We start from the raw sequence: 22392 nt of genomic DNA, 5'->3' as shown, positions 1-22392 counted from the left end.
ACGTTACTTCTAAGTACATGGCCTGAGTACGTTTTTTTAACAATCGTATTATACTGCGAGCAAATGGTTTCTGAACAATCATTTTTTCTTCCATTTTAAGTGCATTAATCTTTTACTATCATTATTTATGTTTTCTTCTATCACTGATGTTTGAGTCGCGATAGTTCCGTTCAAATAAGCATTATACTTATTTAGCGATTACTGCTTTGTACATGGCATGAGCACGTTTTTCTGAACAATCGTTTAATACTGCAATCAAATGGTTTCTGAACAAACATTTTTCTTTCATTTTGAGAGCATTTATCTTTTACTATTATTATTTATGTATTATTTTTTTTCATACGCCGCAAAAATCTTTTTACGACTGTACGCTTAAAATGAACTTTATTCCCTCTGCCTGGTTTTTGTAAAGGCTTGTTTGAATTGCGTTAGTAAAGCATTTTATTCCCTACCATAATGTTCGCTTAAGACATTCCCCAGTCATTGCCGTTCCTCGTATCTCGTCTGCAGCCGATGCTTGCCGCTAAAATGTTCTGCTCGCGATTGGTTCCTGACCAATCATCGAACTTTTGGTATAATGGGGTATTTTTGAGCTCCTTCGACGAGCTGTTATAGCTGAGAGCTCGTTCAGAAGCAAGTTGTTGATGTTCATTGATGCTAGTTGAAATTTTTCGTTGGGCATTCACTGCCGCACAATAATTATTACATTTGCTGCAGACATACGTGGTGTTCAGAATTAATTTGCTGTTGTTTACAGATTGCAAATGCATTCGGTCCATGTAACGTATATATTTGGTAATCTTAAAAAATAGAAGAGACAATCAATGAAGTTCAGTGACCAACGCGTGCAAGCAAGTAAGAATGGGTGTTCTATAATAATAGATTCACAAGCCCATTTGTGCAGGTCCTTATTCTTGCATTAAGTTATGTGAACATCAACTATTCATGTTGACTGCGCTTCCCGTAATATTACATGTTTTCATGTTAACCAATTTATTCTTACGCAAATTCCAATTATCAAACTGTAAATATATTTTTGCTACAGTATTAATCCACTACTATTCAAGTGAGAAAATCTTCGAAGAAGCCACGCAAGAGGAAAAAACTTGTCATGACGCTGATTTTAACATGACGTAGTCATATTAAAAAATCGCTCATGATTTGTGCGCTTTAATGATGTTTACCATTTTTATTGGATTAGGTCAAAAATTTACGCTTTTCAAATTCACCTTCAGCAATTTTTTTCTGCTGCCGTGCTTAAGCTCAGGCTTCAAGTCCTGAAAGTTTTTTTTTTCTGATGAGAACGATTTGTGCCAAAGCTCAGCGACCTGCTTCGTTAGAGTCCTATTGTTGGACGTCCTGTGCCCGCTGAGTGGACATGCTTTCTCAGCTCCCGGTATGATCCCTAACAAAATTTAGAGTCGCCCTAGCTTCTGGTTACTCTAAATCAGAAGCTGAAGCGTCTGTAAATTTTCACTGGGATGCTCCTGCCGACTATATAGTGCTCTTAACCAGCGTTGTACTGCTAAACTAGGGTTGCACCTCTATAACCTATGTTTCAGCCAATAACGTAAAGCCCAAAACGCCGGTGCACAGCTCAGGCCGGCGCGCTAAGAAGTAGCAGCCGGCACTAATATAAGTCAACATCAATAACATCTGTTATTAAAATATGTTCCTCCCTCATAGTTGGGTGCATCTAACGCCCAACGAGGTGCTTTTCATGAAGATGAAAGAGATGTACAGACTGCAGTTAGAGATAAAGCTGTCATTAAGACTATTGAACTGCTGAACGCTTTATATAGTTGGCGCAAGTTTTCCCCGAGTTCTGGTCTCACAAATCAGTCCTGATCGTCATCAAAAATAAGCGAAATATTTCTTCCTTTTATACCGCATTTTTCTCTTTTAGTTATACTGATGAGAATGTGAAAGTTTTAAATTTGGTTTCATTTAATTTATATGAATTGATTTTAACATTTGGCGCCTTGAACAGAAGGCTAATTATAATTTAGCTCGGTAGACAAAATAAACGAATTTTGGTTATATTTTGTTCACTTGCTCAGCAAAGCAGCATCACCAAGCGGAAAAAAACATAATGACCGAACTATATATAGTTTTTTGAAGCGTCGCTGCTATAAACAAGTTCTGTCTGATTATCCCATTTTTTTCTCATGATCATGAATGATATTCATAACATCGAGTGCGCGCAGCTATTGAAATTTTTTGCATGTTCACTGCGTTCATCACTGGCTGTCTTCGCCCGTACCATAGCGCAGGTATGCATGATGATCGGCATATATGATGTGAGCTGTACATATCCATGCTAGGCACCGTGCTCGCTCATCATACTTGTGGCATGATTGGCTCATGATACTGAGCTGTCTATCATACTTGCGGTATGATTAGTGGCTTATGGTGGGGAGCTGTCCATTCCAAGCGCCTTGCACACACACTTCGTACGTGCAGTATGATGAGCGACGTATTATAGTGAGCTGCGCGTAAAAACCATGATAAACTTTATCACTGTTTGCCGTTGAATACATGAACCTCTTTACGCGAAATACATTTTCCCCTTATCGGTTTTTGTGAATGTCATCTTTGTAATTGTCGCTGGGAGTCGTTATTGTCGGCAACACGAAGTTCCACTCGCGTCTTATAAGCCAAATTCACTCGAAAGTTCGAAGGTCATGAGAATTTTTCATAACAAATTCATGAATTTATATGACAAATTATTTTTCTTATCTGCTTTGACGATAAGGTTGACTTTCTTCTTATGTTTTTCGTGCCAATGCACTAGCATGATTTTTCATTGATAATTATTTGTGAATTTCGTGTGCAATTATTTATTGTTTTTACTTTAAATTTCAGACCTTTTTCTCCTCGTATTCCTACACTGAGCCGAGAGTGTACAAATACAAAATGTGATGAAATGATATGATTTGTGCTTTCCTATTTTCTTTTATCGTATTTCTCTGTATTGAACAACGTGGACGTGTTATTAATTCGTCATGTTATTTTGTGTTTACAAGAAATAGCTCATATTTTGTTTCGACCTCGTCGCTGGAGCCTCACTCTGAATTTTAAAGAGCAGTCAAGGTCTCCGTTAGCATTTCATTTTCTTGGTTTTCGTTTTCCCAAAGACAATTCTATCGGAACTTTTTCGTTCCATTTATATCTTAATATCGTATTACCGTGAAATAAATGGATACTCAGGTCTTTAAATTGTTTGCTTATATATTATACAAAGTCGTATTGACTGCATTTTACCAAACTCGATTATAGGTAGAAAATAATGCGCGTGTTTGGAAGCTAAAATTCCTTTTGGAGGCCACCTAGCTAGCTTCACAGCGGGCAAGAGGGATCTAGAGCTGCGCCAACTCTACGCCATTTGCGCGCCCTTCTCAAGCACTACAGTGGTTATGTGCTCCCAAATATTTAATTTTTACTCGTACACAAATTATTCTTTTGCTTAAAAAAATTCTGGAACTGGAATCTGAAATATTAGGTGCATGGAGAGATGGATGCGGAAATTTTGTTTTTATGGTGCTTGAATATTTGCAATTAGACACAACGAGATATTTTTTTTAATAACCGCCTTTTTGTGTTTTTAGGACTAATTCATTGATCATGAAACTGTTTTTATGTTTTATTTCTTGGCTAGTGTTGTAGACCCTTTGTCACAACTTTTACTGTCACAGACAAATCAAATTGTGAAAGCTCAATTTCATTCTTCTGAAAATGCACTGTTAACATTTGTTGAAAGATATACACAATTGAATAGTTTTTAATAAACATTTAATAACTACGCATATCAGACTATCAGATTTCCTAGCAAGAATTTAGCTTTTAATCAGTTGAAGGAAAATGAACTTGATTGTTTTTCGTTGTTCGAGTTGTATTTTACGTTAATCACATTTAGCCAGAACGTTCCGACAGTTAACTAATTTCCAATTATTATCATGGAAGACCGATATTTCGCAACCAAAATCCTCCAGTATTCACCAAAAATTAGCACAGGTTTGACAGCAAAAACTGCTTGCATGTGTTCATGGTAGCGCATCTGTATGGTGTTTGTTCTGTAATTTGTATGTATTGCCGTAATGTGTTATAGATGAGAATGCAGTGGATTTATTGCAATTCTATGATGCATTTTACTGTGCTCTTAATGAAAAACATTTCCTGAAATGACGTTTGTTTATCAAAGTTAATCATGCATTTGAATTTTCATTTTTCCATCCGTTGTGTTACAAAACTACTACAGTGATGTTGTGAAGGGAGATCTATAAGGTTTTGAAATACTATTGCTCCATACCATGCATAAATCAGACTAACTAACACTCCTTAGCAGGCGAGTTATATTCATGAAACCAATATACTGTATGAATGGGAATCCCTACTCAAAACTCAACTGCACTGCTCGTCAAAAAATTGCTCACTAACCTAAAATCAGTTATTCAGTTATCCACTGAATATTGATCTTTACATGCACTATAAAGTCGGCTGTTATGACTTTCAACTGGTCTGAAACATTCTTCAGTTAATCATGAAGTTACGCTGTTATGACTTTCACCTGGTCTGAAACATTCTTCAGTTAATCATAAAGTTACGCTGTTATGACTTTCACCTGGTCTGAAACATTCTTCAGTTAATCATGAAGTAACGCTGTTATGACTTACACCTGGTCTGAAACATTCTTCAGTTACCCATGTTAATCATGACCTCTACTTATTCTATGAACAAGAATATCCTGCTGTTATAGGTGTCGTATGGTTACTATTTAATTACTACTGGTTATATAAAAAGAAGTATGGGAACCTTAGTGTGGTTTCTCTTATGTTCCAAATAAATCATTACCAAATTCTCAATTAACTGTAAATTTACTAAAACAATGAAGAGTGCATAGATATCTCATTAAAATTTAAGATTGGTTTTGATCACGAAAAATTGCCGAACGAAGGCTAACGTTTCCTTCGTGCTTTTCATTTTGAAAGACGTACTACAATTTTTCATTGTCATTTAGTAGATACATGATGTAAATATGACTATTTAAAAATAAGCTTTTTTATTCGTTTTCTTTGCTGCCTATAGAGGTGAATTTAAAAGTTCTCAACATTAAATTAACAATTTATTTAACTTCTATGTCTGTAACGCTCCGTTTCTTAGTCTTCAATAAACAGGCTCTAGTTAAATAATATGCAAATACAATTTTAATGCAACTCATGATTGTCATTCATGCACAGACGGTATTTGTTCAAACGTATCAACTTTTCAACTACATATTTTAAACTATGTGATAGTGAAATGCCTAGCTCAATGACCGTAGACTCGGATGAGAATTTTATCCTATGCTGTTATTTATACTGACAGTTATTTGTACAGATGTTTCCTTTGGAAATTCAAGCTTGCAAATTTGACATGCAAGAAGTTCGCTTGCAACTCAAATATAGTTTGAAAAAATATTACTTGACGTCACTGTTTTCTTTTAATTATTGTACTGCATTCAGACTAGTTGCGATGGGGGTGAACAGATACTGGAATAGAAAAGTCATTAACTTTTATTTTTGCTCCTCAAAAATTCACTAGAAACATTTCATTGAAAATATGTCAACATGTTTGCTTTTTTCTCACTCGCAATTTTTTCTCACTTTATTTCCATTGCGTGTTTTTCAAGGAGTTTCACATTTGAATGTCGCTACATTTCTTATTATTTAATCTAATATTGTTATCTCGTTTCGTCCTCTGTGAACGAGCTTGTCTCGTTGGGTACACTCTTGTCATTTGGAAGATTGTGTGCACAGCTTAGAATATATGAAGCAGCCAGAAGCCTTCAGTGTCAGCTCATCATTTGATTTCCGTAGCGTGTTTTGTAAGGGTCCATTGTTCGTTCCATGAATAACCTTGGTGTGCCGACGGTGTTTTATTGTTTGGAACTCGCAGACTTGCTTGTGTTTCCGTCTGCTGAATAGATGAATACCTCAAGCTCCAAATAAATAATGCAGATCGGGCAACCCAACGAGTCTTATCCTCGACTAGTAGTCGTAGTTTTCTATAAGGATGTGGACCGTTAGCGTAGAAAGTCCAAGGGCAGGATGTTTCGGGAAATTCCACCACAGTCACGATGATTGTATTTCTATTCATTGTTGATCTAGGTATCGTTATTAATTTGCTCGTTTTATATGAAGATTTATAGCAATATTTCACTTGTTTTGTTAATGTAGTAATGTACTTGTTTTGTTAATCTAGCAACGAAATGATTTGAAAGAGTTATCGTTCATTTGATCATTAAAATAAGAATAATTCGGTTAAGAGCTATGACATTTTGCGTGTGTTTTAGTTTCATGGGTTCCATAAATAATTAAGTTCATAGTGATCGGAGTTGAAGTCTTACATGTTGTTGTGTAGTTTTATTATCGTCCGTCTGGAATAATATTTGATTCATAAATAAAGTATGAATAGAAATTGTGGTTCTTCTATGGTCAGATTTTGATTTTTTTTACTTCGGAGCGGATAATTCTTTGTCCAATTCTCGCCTCTTGACACACTGCACAAAAAAGAAATTGTATAGCATCTACAATTGTAAATTAAGGCCACTAATAAGACGTTTACAGTCTTTTAAAATTCTTACTCTCCTTAATTTCTTGTTAATTTACTCACTTTTAAAAGCACCGGCCACCCAAGATTCACGTTAAGCGATACCGTAGTATCTCCAATTCTCCATATTGCGACGTGCCATCTCTACCAATAAAAATAGTGTCACTACAAATCACTAATGTTGTTTGTAGCTTCTGGTAAGACCCGCAGGGTGGCATACTGTATTCTGCAGTATATTTTTCTCCCCAAGTTTATCAAGTATTTTGTTGCCGTTGTTCGAAGTTGAAAGTTCATATCGTACATGAATATTTAATGTTGCTTTTAAGCTAAGTATTGAAAAGATTTTTGAAAGGTTCTTAAATGAATATTATAATCTTAGCATGAAAATGAGAAGACAAGTTGAAAAACATGAAGAGAGCAAAACGACACTAGTAATAATGATATAAATAGTAATATTTAATATTGTAAACAAAGCCATCACGACGGAATTGGTAAAATTTTGAGTGGTGCAAGAAACGTAAGAGCTGTGAGATTTATTTCTATCGAGAACAAATGCTTGGTTAAGTGGGTTTTTCTCAAATTTCACTTCATTAAAAGGTCGCTCTGAATATAGAAGGCTTGTGGAGCAGAATGGAGCAGAGCGCTTGGTAGATCATGCAGCATCATAGCTAACATCCATGACGAGTGATCCGATAAAGTTTTAACGCGGCTACGAACTGACTTTGTTCATTGTTCTTTCTCTTTATTTGTAAGTTTGATTCCAATTTTCTCCGCACTTCAGATACTTTCTTTCTTTACACTCGTTTTGTACATACTTAGATCCACAAATCACTTTCAGTTTTTCTCTTTCTCAAAGATTTTATTTTCTTTAATGGGTTGCATTTACCAGTATTTATGTTTCAGAGGTTGTTGGTCTCGTTTGTTTTGAATCAATTTGGCTCTTAACAACTGTTGAGCGTCCCTTCTGTTGCGTTCTTTTCTACACGCGCATACTCGTCAATTGTTCCTTCCATTACCTGCGTCGGAAGCGACTCTTCATTGCTTAAATTCGTGGGTTATCAACTGTTTTGATATTAGTCATAGTTTCGATTATATGGCAGTATCTAATCTTACACCGACGCCGGATCACGCTTTAGTGAAGGCTGTTTAACTTGAAAACTCATTACTCATATAGTATTCATTTGAGTGAATGATTTTCACAGATTTGCTCAGATTTTTCATTGTCAAATTTTTACCTAATCCTCCTGAACAGAAAAATTCTGTAGCATGACTTTCCACAATATATATAAAACAATTGTTCCCAGTCATTGGTAATCATTGCCACAGTCTTTCACATTCTAAACAGCTAATTTTAAAAGTTTATTCATAATTATTCTTCTCGCACGCAATAGATAACAATATAAAAAAATAACCGTCTAGGAATTGAAGAGTATACCCTTAATGTGTGGTCCTAATGTCAGTCTTCTACGTTTTCTTCAAATCCCGCTTTGTAGAAAATTTTCTTCATCTTTTGTGCCTGACTCCCTCAGTCGTGCTATGATTATGGTCGAAAATTAAATACGGAATCAAACGTCTGCTATGCGGCCTTCGCTCATTAAGTGACAGAAATTTATCTCTTCACATGCTGGATCAACCTTTTTTTTGGCTCCGACAATTCTGCTTTGGTTTCTAATGCGTATTTGCGCACGGATGGTTTCCATTGACAAAATTAGCAAAGCCACCTACGTCAGCCTCAATTAATAAATGATCGCCTGATCCATTAGTTAGTGTTAATCTATCCATAAATAACTTGGCCCTTGATTGTTTGAATTTGATTTTCTATAGTTATTAGCTTCCGAGAAAAGTAACATCAAAAGGAGACCAACTTAAGGTGGAGACCAACTTATTTGCTGAGGTGGGCTGACGATTTAAGAAATCAGGTCCAGGTCGCTGTTATTTTTAATGCATTTGCAGGCTGAAATATTGAAGAAAGAAGAACAATTGTAACCTGTTGATTTAATTAAAGTACTTTGCATGCATAAAAGAGCCTTTTTTCCAGCAACCAATGCAACCAACTCTCAATAAGCATGTTCCCCTAGGTTGCCCTGGATATAACTGTTATAAATAAGTTTCTTCGAGAGCGCTCAACCACCAAGTTCAGCGTGTGAAGCCGAACATGTAACCTATCATGTTATTTACTATAAAACTTTTGTTTGTAAAGAATCTTATCTAGTGCGGTATTTTGTGTGTTTCTGCTTGGGGTCTTATGGAACCTGAATTTATTTATCTTAAAGAAATAGTTGAGAAAATTATGTTGGTACAGTAACGTATAACAAATTTACTGTACAATCAATACAACCTATTATATTCTATGTATTTTACTCAGTTACAGATGTTGTATAATTACGGACGATAAACTCGCTCCTCTCATCAATTAATTCACTAATTTTTAATCATACTAATTTGATAAGTACATTGCCCCATTAGCCATGGGGCAATGCTCATGATATATTTTTTAATTCCCTTCCAGCGTTTTGGAATTCAACCCAACTCACTGTCAATAATTTTATTGCAGTTACTGGTTGTCATTTAATCCGGAATGAAATAAGTATCGGAATTTTATTACTTATAAGTTGCCGATCAAATGACCGCCTCGTGTTGCCTTGTATCTATTTATTGTTGTAAACGCTTTTTATTGTTGTAAACGCTTTTTATTGTTGTAAACGCTTTTTATTGTTGTAAACGCTTTTTATTGTTGTAAACGCTTTTTATTGTTGTAAATGCTTTTCTCTCAGCATGTCGGTGCCTGTTTTCCAGTAACTCCAACTCCGGCTGACGTCACACTCGAGAGTCGAGCCTCTCGTGGCACGCCTCATTTCTGCGCACGACTTCTGATTTTCCCCTATTTTAGTTTCGTTTCTATTATGAACTATCTTGTCGCGTGAATGCGCGCCTTCCTGAATGTAAACCGTGCTCAAATTATGGACGTAAAAAATTAAATGTTGAACGTGATAATTCCACTACGATTGGTTTAAATATTTGCCAACATGTGCGCGGGATGATTGAAAATATATCTACTGATACCAAGTTAAGTTACATGTTGTTTGTTTCAACCAAGCGTGAACTATTTTTTGTACGTTGTAAGTGAAACATACTTTGTCCAGGATGGATTTTGCAAAATTTTAACTAGATCTAAATGAAGTAATTGCTACTCCCTCGTGTAAATTTTTTTTGTTGATTCTGATTCACATAAAGCAGCTTAAAATTTTCAGTAGAATTATGTATCTCCTCTTTATGGTAATCATATATATAATTTCGGATCGTATAGGACGTTAACGGCTTCAGAAATTATTTACGTTTCATTTGGATCTTGTGGCCTCAGATGACTCTGGAAAATTTGTTGTTGTTTTTTGCTTATCTGCTATTGAAAATCGTATTTCGATCTCTTGTAATTATTCACTGCTCATACAGATGACTCATCTCAATTTTGTAAATTTTGAAAATTATTATTCAAGACTGGCGAATTAAAACACATAGCTTGTACACTTAGATAGAAAATTAAGGAATTAATTTTATTAGAAGGATAAATTTTTTTAAATTCGTTGCAGTGAACAAGCCTTCGTCTTCTCGAACGGAATTTATAATTTTATCAGGTACTGTGCTTTAAATTGAGAGTTGAATAAAAAATTCCATTAATCTAACTTGAAAAAGTTGATTCGATATCAGATTAGATATTACATGTTTAATTTTTTGCAGCAAATCTTTTTTAGGTGCAAAAATTATGCCATAGAAAAATTTATATGTTTAAAAAAATGTAACCAGCTTTCCACCAGACATCTGACCTAGAATCAACTCATATTAAAGAGTTTTTTTTTAATAAACGTTTATTAAACGGTATTTCAAAGTCATTTGACCGATGGGTTGCGTATCCGCATCACTCTAACCAGCTGGACATGCACCACTGTACAGGAGTGCTCTATAGGTCCTGGTCTATACTGGATCTCTGTATGTAAGTGAGACTGATTGACTTTGAGCTGCATTCATTCATATTCATGAATGGCGGATGCAGTCTCTCTGCTTCGTAAGTTGTTCCGCAACCCAAATTGCCATGGCATTCAATTTGATCGCTGTGCTGGCTAGATTTGCATTTGGTCCATTAAATGTTCGTTATAATTGCTTTCGATACTTTGATTGGCTTAGCATTAATTCCTTCAATTTGTACGGTTAAAACTCTAATTGGTTTCTATTAACCGGTGTTCCCTCTTGATCAATAGTCTTCTTCACTCTATATACTAGGAACTTCCATAATACTCACTATATATTTCATTCTTTGCTAAATATTTTGAATCCTGACAAATTATGAAACACAACCTATCGTGCCTCACTACTTTTCTCCTTATGATTATTCTATCTTGTTATGCTCAACAGAAATCGAAACGGTGACTGTAAAAGAATTGATTGGCATCTCATGAACAAATCTTGGAATTTCGCAGAAAATTTTCAGGTTGAACTTATGCATATGTAAGGTCTATTTCCAACCGTAACGATAGAAAAAACATTTTAGTCATTGAAAATTATTCCATTGCACATTTACACGTTACACAAAGTCATAGTTCAAGAACCTGAATTATCATTTTTTTTGTTATGTCTTGATTTGCCTTTTTAGCGCATTTTCTCATTTATAGAAAAAAGGCGCTATTGTGCTCGCCATGTCCGTCCGTCCGTCCGTCTGTCCGTCCGTGACTTCACGTTTTCGTCGACGAGAAAATGCGCTCTGTCACTCAGTGCTGTGAGTACTGTGTTATATTTTTTTTCTTAGTGTTGTTTGCAATTGAAGCTGAGTTACATTCGTAACTTATTTTCCCCATTTTCATTCAAGAGCATTTATTGAATGGTAATGCAGTAGAACTTGATGTACAATAATTTTTGAGTATTTGACGTACTTTATTCTCTCTGACATCTTTACTTGCAAATCTTCCATCCTTAGCACTTCTGTATTGGCGTGATTAGCACTCTGTCTAGTTAAGATTGTCAGTGCATGTACACGCTCGTATAGTAAATTCATGTCTGTTGGTTTGTGACTCTCAAGCTCAAGGGAATGTGTGCCAAACTTTTAATATGGATATATATTTTTTTCCGCTAATAATTTTAATTTTTTGGTCCTGAAACAGTTCATCATATATCTTTAAAAGTCAACTTGATTTTGAACTTGAGAAGGTGATGTACTTTAAAGTAGACCTGAGATGCATCCACTGAAACTGAACGAGAGATACAAGAATTCTCTCACTACAGTGTGACTAGTATGGTTTTGTGAAAATGGTTAATTTTATACTGCATTTTCTTCGCTAGTTTCGACTCAACTATCAACTTTTTCGTCGACTTTCTGTCTCAAACTTCCTGCGCCATTGCCACAGCTCTCAAACAACCCCTCCTTCCTCCCCCCATGACTCAGCTCTAATTTGTCGTTCCCTGCGGTCGCTCATCGAAGGGAAGCCGCCAAAAGCGATTTTTTTTTTCGTTGCTGTCGATTAAAAATTCGACAGCCACTTCAAGGTCACTGAAGTAATCAGAATCTGTCGTTGCAGTGAGAGGGTGCAAGATTGCACGAAGCTCTTATTTATTGATGGCCGGTTTGTAGTATCAGTTTGTAAGAGTTCAGTTGGAAGTTTGAATATCCCACTCTAGGAAACTGGTTTATGCGATTGCATTAGTGAATTTCAAATTGACCCTACAATTCTTATTATATATTAGATGATTGTAACAACAATATTAACTCTTATTTCGCGCCGTTGATTTTTGGTTTGTCGACTTTCAACTTTGATGTACGTTACACTCTCAATTTTCTTATATTGCCACTCCTAAATTTCTTAGTCTTGTGCAGTCAACGCTTCATTTTATTATTTTACAGGAGTTGCTTTAGAGTTTAGAGTCGAGGCTGGACTTCAATTTGTCGTGTCTTTGTGTGCGTTTCACTTCGTCGAGACTTGCAACTCATCCTGCGATGAGCTGAAATAAACCTCGCACCGCCGTGAATCCTTCTCCCGCGTCCTTCGCAGCGCCGCAGTTTTTGATGCACGAGTTACTAAACACATCGCTACCTTAAAGTAATTTGAGAGTTTTCTATGATGTTCACTGATTGTCTATACCACTTTTATTTGTCTCTTAGTCTACATGTATGGAACCGCTGTAAGGTGTTAAATGTAAATGACATGATTGCATCAAGCTTTTTTTTTATTTTCTTTGATCAATTGTGGCGGCTTCAACTTGATAGACGTCTTAATAAAATTCATTTTGGATTTTAATTTTGATGTGAAACATGATTGATAAACGTTCTTGTGGTCGTATCATTTTTGCTTTAGAATTTCATCTGCGCTGTTTCATTTCGAAGCTAGATTTTTTCCTGTACAGTAGTGTGAGTTTTTTTTTGGCTACGCTCATGTGCTATGCAATTCCTTGAAAGCCTCGTGGCTTTTGCTCTGCTCGTGATTCCTAATTGTAATACAAGTCCATTGTGAAAGGAATTTGAATTAAGCACTAGTCAGCTATCTAAATGTGTGTTACCTGGTCATGTTTATACCTTTTGCCTGATCCTTTGCCTGAAAGAGCTTATTACTGAACAACATTTAGTGTCTAATCGTCACAAGCCATGTAGATTTCTTTTTTAGCAGTAAGCTGTACCTTGAATAGACTTTTAAGTATTCATCAACACTTTGTCGATAAGTATTGATTTGCTTGCGTGAATTTCAACAAACTTAATTACGCGTTCTGTCGTGGCAGTCGTCCTGGGCCTATAATTTCAAATAAGTCAAGAGATCGTAAGTTCATAAACCAATCATTGAAGGCCTTTCTAGCAAAATCCACTAATCACAGACAAGAAAATAGAGCGTAAGTACTTACGTTCGCTTAGCGAATTTTGAAAGTATGGCCCCAGATCAGTGGTGAGGCTCTTCACAACCGGGGACTTGAACGCGTGCAGTGTAGTTATCCACGTGTCACGACCACAGCTCGGCGACTCTAGCGATGGGTCTCTTGGATCTTGTGATATGGTGACTTCTACCAACAGCGCTTGGGATAATTAACTTTTATGATCTTATCTAACAGTTTTCAAGATATTTTGCAGACAAATTTGAAATTCTTGAAGAAAATGCGATGTGAGACCTAATATAGTTTCAATTAGATTCTTGAATAGTTTTTCATCGTTTTGAGGATTCTTATACGAGTACTATATACGGGTTTCTATTAGTAAGTTGTGCTTTATCGGTTTTGGTTCACACTATTTTTCTTCATGCTTTTATTCCGTGAAATTCATTATTCGCTGCTAGTATGAAGACTATGCCTCCCGATTTGTGTCTAGATACTGTCACTTATCTCTGAAATAAATTTGCTGTAACTGTTATTTGATATTATAGCGATTATTATTTTGCAATACGATTTTAGGATTCTCATGAGAAAGTCCGTCATCTCAAAAGTTCTCATATATATATACGATTACCGGGGTCATCCTTTCATAAGAAATAGGAGGTAAAAGCTAAATGTTTGTATCGAGTTACTTAGTTTGAGAGAAAGAAGCTGATTATCACCACTATTCATTATTCTTTCTTCATTGCAGTGTCGTGTTTGGAGTTCGTTATTAGCGTCAGTATTAATTCATGGTAATCAATGCAAATTGATTTTTTCAATGAGACTTCCATCAAATGGCGGACTCCCCAGCGTGGTGTCCATCTCCCTTGTTTATGGGAGTGTACATCAGAATGAGCTATGTAACGCTCATTGCATATGCGTCTGCCGCCCGACACCAGATACCCCATCAACTAGTTGCATATGACTGAGATATGCCTATCCATTTTGATAACGCGATGGAATTGCAACTGTATTAAATTTCTAGTTAACATTATTTGCCACACGCGCTCGATAGTTTCTTTATTTTGCTGATCTTGGTTGTAAATTATTATGTATTTATTTAAAGATTGTTTTTGGAGCTTGAAGGCGGGCGCTGGGAATATATAGGGGCTTTTCGGTGTTTAACCACGGTACGCGCTTCGGGTTATTACATGGGCATAAAATTTTACTGACGCATAGTGAGAAATTGAAAATTGGATGGAAGTTGGATTAAAAATGGGAAACGGATATTTAGTTTAGCTAGTGTAAATTTTTATTTTTCCATAAAATTAAAGTTGTATAAAAATTTCAAAAAGTGGAGGTTGTGAGAATAATCCTAAATATAGTGTTGGTCGGTGTGGGACTTTCTTCAATTAGCGTACGTACTCAAGATTTAAAATTATGGATTTTGGGAGACGGGATTCAGATGATGTAATTCAGTGAACGGGTTTCGAAATAATGGTATGCTAAAATGCAATGACTATATATCGTGTGCAGTGCTGCATGAGGTAACGTGCAAGTTCTTTATATTGCGCACTGCGAGTCAAATCGCATGAAAATTGAAATTGATTTTGTTTATTTCCGCAAACCCTGTATTATATCCATTTGTCTGTAGCCTTTGATAAAGAAAATACTTCATTGATCGAAAGTGAAACGCACGAAAAGTGAATCTTTTATCTCTCAAGTGCTTGATTTTCTTATGTCGATGTTCCTTAGCAACTCGTGCAAGTTTTTTTAAATAGGCTGATTTATTTATGTATTAGAATGTTGAATTAAGCTGTAGAGTGCCACGACACTCAGAACCTTTTCCATGTCAGAACCTCTCACATGAAAGCCGCTTATGCATCAAATCTCAGTCTTTGATTTCCCTTCCCTTAAGGTTGATCCGTAAGTCGACTTCAAATGCTATAAGGATTTGTTTGACTAAAACGAAAAAAATAATAAAAAAAACTCTTTCTCGTGTGAAACCGTACAATGTATTCATAATTTTATTCATTTTTCTTTGAAATAACCTTCGTTATTCATCAAACAAAAGCAAGGTCCTACACAATTTACTTTTCATTTATGAAGTTGAAAAATTTTATTTTAAAAGCCGAATAACCGAATTTCATCGTCGAAGCTTGGACGCCCTACTGTTTTACCCATATTGTGTGCCGTTTAAAAAATATTAGATTCTGTAATTAACAAGTTTGCACCGTTCCGTCTTCAAATTAACTCTATTAAATTCTCTAATTTTTATAATTTTCAGGACCTCGTCACAATGTCTAGTTTCATGGCTAAAATTTCATCATAGCTGAAATAATGCCGATTCATTTAAAACTTTATTCTTTTGAAGTGAAACCAAGAATGAAACACGCTTAAAAAAAGTCGCTACTATTCGGTTTGTTTGCACACATTGAGTTACATCTTGTAAGCACCATACATTAGTTACAGGACCCAAGGTCTGCTCGTTATGCATAGTTCTTATCTTAGACCTACACATGCAGCAAGTGTTGTTCTGGCATGGCGGAGAAGATGTTCTGCATTCTCGGCGTGTTTGGGCTATGTTTTCTGCGTATCCATGCGGTACGCATTGCGTTCGTCTGTTGTAGGGATGGTACGATTGTATAGATCTGCAGCTCAGCCAATTATATTGCATTTTAATGCTGCACGCTATGCCGTTCAAATTGTGATGGGCGCTAGCACTCTGGGGCGATTTTTTCCGGCCTCATGCTGCTTCCACGTGCTATCCCCAATATTTTAAAATGTACTATACTGTTGAAAGGATTCTTCTATTTTCATCATGAAGAAAATGAATTTTGAAGAAAAAAATCTGTTGTAGATCAATGAATTGAACTTTTTTAGAAGAATTAGAGCCGATTTAATTACTCCTCAAATTTAATTCATTTGAGCTGCTGAACGTCTGTCTGTTTATTCTCGCTGTCACTCTGACGGACTTTTGAGCAGTGATAAGAGCAGAGCTTAACGTGCCAATAACACGCAATGCTGGTCTAGCAAACTAGTTTTAGAATTGTGCAGCTATCAGACTATCAGTCGCATTGTTACTCTAAAGCAGCAGCTGAGTGTTCACACGATATCCAAATTCATCCACAAAGCATTAATTTCGAACCATTTTAATTTAGTTAAAATTAGGTTATATTTAGTGCTTTAAAAAATTTCAAAGGGATAAGCCTCGTTTGACGCAATTACACAAGTATCATGGGATACTACGTACGGCATTTGATTCGTCTGACATTATCACATTACTGCGTCGTTGGCGAGCTTGTAAATATATGTATATGAGTTGATACCTCGTCTATTGTTGCGTCTCGCTATTGTAGCTCCCCTAATCGAAGACTGGCCTCTCCCAAACTAGTATTATGATAATGAGCTCATGCTAATTCCTGCAGAAGGAGGTACTTGTTCTGAACTTGTCTGCGTGTGCAATATTGTCTATGTCTATGCACTCTGGATAAAACTTGCTCGCGTACCCAAGTACGGTCGTTGGCCTCCAAGTATACTTGCATGCTATAGTTAATTCATTTAATGTACCTGGGACAGTATGCACCTGCAAGCCGTCCAAAGCCCTCCTTTATCAAGGAATTTATTGTATACGAGTCAGGGCCTATTCGGTTCTTTCTGTGCTGGCAGATTTTTCCTTTTTCACGCTTGCGTTCTTGGTCGATGTTATTGACCTGATGAGAGCAATAGAGACCAAGTTCATATACGTTGACCGGAATCGCTCTACGTCATATGCCGAATGTCCTTTTATTTTTGAGTGCTGCAATTTCATCCTATTATTATATTATTATTATATAATTATATAATAATAATATTATATAATTATATAATTATAATTATATTATTATATAATTATATATTATATTATATTATTATATTATTATATTTCATCCCTGGTTCTTTAACTAAGCAGCTTTGCACTGCAAGCGTCTAGTTGTTCATGCAAATTACCAAACTATCTTTCTAAAGAACTAAATCATATGCCTGCAATGTGTTTTTTTGCTATGATTTATGTTTTTGTAGCCAATTTTGCACAAAATATTTATCGTACCAGTTAGAAAATTCGCAAGTTCAAGTTAACATTGTTGTCCGTATAATTAACTCAAATTTATAATAAAGCATTAAATTAAATATATCTTTGCCCGCGCCTTTTCAAATTTACCTCTTTAATAAGCTTAACCAGTGATACACGGGTTATGTGATTTTTATTATTATTATAATTATTATTATTTTTGTTTAAAATTCAGTCGCCAGTGTTCTAGAACGCCACGGTCGTAGTAATTGATTTTTAAATTTAACCAAAATAAAGACAAAAATGAGGAGCGAGTGAGAGTTTTTTTAAGTATGTTAATTTTCTGCAGAAAATTTGAGTTTCATGTTCATAGTGTATCAATTTTAATCTCAGTGCTAGGTACATTAGTGTTATGTAGAGAGAAGAATTCTCACAGGGAAATATTTATTGTGTCTATATAGGTTATTCCTGTCAAGTGCCAAAGCATCATAAGAACCTAGAATTTGTTATACGTGCACGAATAAAATGCTTATTTTTCATAGGAATATTGTTTATATGATAACTAATGGAAACTGTTGCTCCACTAAATTACTCCTGCCGCTGTTGTTATCCCACTCAATTACCCTGACTANCTGACTGCTGCTGTTATCCCACACAATTACCCTGACTGCTGCTGTTATCCCACACAATTACCCTGACTGCTGCTGTGGCCGCATCTGTCGCGTCAGCCGAGGACGGCTAAAGGTCAGCGAGGAGGTGTCTGCTCGCAGCGTCTCATAGCCGGCGGTTGGTTTCTAATCAATCCCATGATTATCTTTTTATTGGCCACCTTAAGATCTTTTTTCATTTCTCACATTCATAACTTTTGCCAGTAATGAGATTTGTTATTAAGAGTGTTATTTTTTTAGCATAACGCAATTTATAACCGAAATTTAGATCTAGCAATATTTCTTCAGAAGGTGCGATAGCTTACATAGTTTTTAATATGTTCGTTTTAGCGCAGCTATGAATCATATTTTAACGGGAAAAATATTCATTTCACGCGGAAAAAAGTCGCTTTAAACTTGAAAAACATTCTAAATGTAAAAACTGTGCTGTCAACGTAATAGTGTATAGTAGACGTGATGATTCGTTTGAAACATTTATGATGTACTGTAAACTTTGAAATATTTTCGTATTGAAAAATAAATGGCTTATTGGAAAAAAAAATTGTTGCACATGATGTGTTGTAAACTGCAATGTCTTTATACCATGCATTAAACATGGCTGATAACCTTAGTTTGTACTTCTTCTTAATTTCTAAGTCTCTAGTTAGTAATGGTAAGTGTTATATCTCCAGAATTATGTTATTGAGATGAGTGACGCGTTCGCTGTTTATGTCCATACGATAGTCCGTCCATCCTTCTTTCTTGTGCGTGTCAAACGTATGTTTTTGGTGTACTGCTTCATTACTCGATGAAATATTTCAAGGTTAGTATTTTGGCTTAAATTCATATATGTTCTCTATGGTCAAGTAATTTTGCAAAAGTCATTAATTTCATTTCTTGGAACTCTAACTTCAGAGCTTGGTCATCAATTTTCTAGCTTCGAGCTTCCAACTGAAATTAGCAACTTATGTGTGCGTAAAAAAACTGTAAATGATAAGCCATTATTTGTACCGTGGGGCAGGGCATCGAAGGTCGGCTGCGAGCCGTCAATGCACTGCTTGCTAGGAGTGCTTAATTGGGGCTCATTTTTTTCTACGGAGTCAGCCTTTGATTACAAAATTTTCCCTATTCCCTACGGAGTCAGCCTTTAATTACACAATTTTTCCTATTCTGTCTGTCCATGTATGCCATAATGTGTGCATACGCAGTTTTGAAATTATGTTTCTATGGAGGCAACCTCCAACTACAAGATTTTACCAATTCCGTCCATCCATCTAGGCTAGATTATGAGTGCATTTGCAGTTTTGAAGATGTCTGCAGTAACTGTAGCCGCCTGATACACCCGTTTTGTTGTAGGTGTAGTATCGCGAACGTTCTCTATGCGCTGAACTTCCAATTATTTGCAGTATTGTATTGTCTAAGGAGCATTAAATATTAGTTGCGTTCAATTTATTAATTGATGAATTAATTACTGAAATTAATATTAATTGATCAATTAATACAGAGAACACTCCATGAAGCACTCTCCGGTCCACGATGACGAATGAACTACGTAAGTAGTCCCTCGACACCTGCCTGACACTTAGTATAAGTGATAAATTGTTTATAAAAGCTCTGTTGCAATTTGTTATAAACTTAGGTAATAACGGCAATTATATTTCAATCAATTACCTCTTAATGAGCCTTTAATCTCTAAACGTAAAAAAATATATCTTAAACTGAATGCAGCGCACTGAAGTCAGGGAATGGCACCTTGCAAACCCCAGTACGGCCTGTGCTGCTGTTGGCACAGCTGGTATGGCTGGCAAAGTCACCTTCATCGATTAGCTACTTGGTAACGATCTTGCCTTTCTCTTGCGCACTATTATGTAAATCACTTTCCTTCTTTCTCATCCTATACCACCTCGCTCTTTCTAGCCTCTTTCATTATCATTAAAAAAATCCCTCTAATGTGGCAGCATCATTTTATTTTTTAACATTTTAGTAGTGAGGAAGAAATGTTTTCTTGCACACTTATCCATTTAGTTTAGTAAACATCGAAACATCCACACGTGATATGCTTTTGAAATCTATTGTTGCTGCTTCGGCAACGCGTGACATCGAACAAAGGCATATGTGGTACGATGGCTAATACAAATTTGTTTCTCGTTCAAGATTTAGATGTTATCAAGTTTTCTTCCATTTTCCGAGTAAAATATTAACTTCTCCGTAGTTCTTAGTTTTGTAAGCACGCTTCCGATTTTTAGTGTACTTTCTCAAGTCGATATGAAATGGCTTTAAGTTATTATTTTTCATCTAGAATACCTAGTCATAAATTTTTTTGTTGGCTCACGAAATTCATCCATTTTGGACTTCCCACAAACTCAAGGTTTCACTATTTTCGTGTCCACGTGGAGAAGCGGGAGATCGGTGAATGGTCAGTTGTTTCCGCTATGTGCTATTGCCTACGGTGTAAAGTCAGTTATTCGAGGTATACACCTCTTATATTCGGCCCAGTTTTACCCTTTTTTTGTTTTCTGTTACCCTGATCTGTTCATCCCTCCGCGATGTAACGTATTATTACTCCGGCATCTCTTGCTCTTCCGACCAACTTAATTTTCCAGGAAAATTGACGGTCTTGATCACAAACAGGAAACATTTTGAATTGTTCTGTTCCACCCTGGACAAATTTTCTTAGGAGACTAACGTCAGAAATTGTGTCAGTCTGTTTCTTCTGATCTGGTGGCTTACACCTACGTATAGTCACTTCAGTAATGCTTAGGGAATTGCCTGTCGTTGGATATTTGGCGAATTCAGGTAAGCATGTTGTTAAGTAAGACTGTGTTTTTCTTAGCGTTTTCATTATTTAGATATTAAGATACACCCCCTAGGCCCTCTTCAAATTATTTAGCCGCATTTTCGAAGAGATAAATTTGAATCTTTCGCGCTTCTTTGCATTTCAAAATCATCGGTCTCTTAAACGTGCAACTTATTTCATTCGATCCTTCTGTTTGTTTCGGTTTTGTTGCAAACATTTAGTTTTGTTGCAAACTCGTGCCCTGGATAGCTCATAACGATTCAAATGCAGTATCATGATTGTTGTATATCATAGGTGCATTCTACCTGATCGCGGCAAGCCGCTCTGCCGACAACTAATCATCCTGTACTGGTGCTGCCGCGTGCCGTCGTCCTCGTATTTTTTAACACCGTTAATTTCTCAGAATCCTCGTTTAGTCAGCCTTGCTTGCCACGCTGGAGTGTGCAGCCGAAGCAATCTTCTCATTTGCGCAGAATAACATGGTTTGCTGAAAAAATACTTGAATGCGGAGTCCTATTAAACATCTATGTTTCTCCTGTTCTTTGGCTAGTTACACAGGCATTTTCTGGCTTGGTCTCTGTACGGATTCAATGAAGGCTTTGAGTAATTTTTGCGGCCAAGTCTTCTTTTGCCTGAGTGTGTACGAGTATTTCTCTGTCCATCTCGTCTTCCCCTATTGATAAAAAGACGGTTTGTAGCCTAATTTTCGCTGCACAGTAACCTCTTAATGAGAAATTCATCAATCAATTCCGAAATCTACAACTGGACGGAAGAGCATCCCGGGAACGTATCATGGCACCATGCTGCTGATATCTTGTGCATGTTTGCGGATTGCTTGCCCCGGCGAGTGCAACGTAAGGAAAGTCAACTCAGCCCTCAGGCTCAGGAGGCTGCACGTAGTCTATTGTTAAAACCATGTCGAATAGTTCCTCTGCTGTGTGATGCTCTTTTATTGAGGGAGTTTTTGATTTCGTTCAGGAGAATTGCGAGAGCTGCGAAAAATGAAGCGTCGTTCAGTGAATCACTTTCTGTTTAAAATTTTTTATTGTTCCGTAGTGCACACGTTTCGTTCAGCTGATGAGGTTCAATATTTTCACGAATGTTAGACGCTGGTGCGGGACCAAAAAAAACGGATGAAAAGCGGCATGCAATCGATTACTAGTTTACAGCAATTCGTATTTCGTTTCCTTCCAGCATGAGATTTCGTGTACTATTTCTTTAGTCAGTATTGCTCGCTGTGCTTCTAAGATGGCAAACTTTTTCATGGCTTGTGTGGCTGACTGGCTGTTTCTTTATTTGTTATTTGCTCTTCACATTTACTTTCTCAGTATTTTCGTTCTTTGGCCGCGCTCCGTCGCGCACGAATACTTTGAATTTCTTACCTCTAACTTTGTATTGATTCCTTTGTTTGTATTGATTAATCTTAGTCTGTTTCTTATCACTCATGATCATTTTTCGAAAAGTCAATTCATTTTTTATTTGTATTCTTC

The 22392-nt window shown here is 36.2% G+C and overlaps 1 protein-coding gene across 3 annotated transcripts in view; it reads left to right on the top strand.

Moving 5' to 3' along the window:
* Positions 1-22392, top strand: part of LOC108674496 (ecdysone receptor) — a 225215-nt gene that overhangs the window by 130107 nt on the left and 72716 nt on the right. Inside the window, exon 1 of one of the 3 annotated variants that reach the window (XM_047884896.1) lies at positions 20717-20901. The exons of the other annotated variants lie outside the window; for them this stretch is intronic. Coding sequence (XP_047740852.1) covers positions 20859-20901 — 43 coding nt within the window. The 5' untranslated portion in view covers positions 20717-20858. Of the gene's footprint in view, positions 1-20716; positions 20902-22392 lie in introns of those variants that run through there. 3 annotated transcript variants of the gene reach the window in all.

Source organism: Hyalella azteca, unplaced genomic scaffold, assembly GCF_000764305.2.
Source record: "Hyalella azteca isolate HAZT.00-mixed unplaced genomic scaffold, Hazt_2.0.2 contig16431, whole genome shotgun sequence".
Taxonomy (NCBI): Eukaryota; Metazoa; Arthropoda; class Malacostraca; order Amphipoda; family Hyalellidae; genus Hyalella; species Hyalella azteca.
The sequence above is the reverse complement of the archived record's forward strand: the minus strand, read 5'-3'. Positions and strand labels throughout refer to the sequence as shown.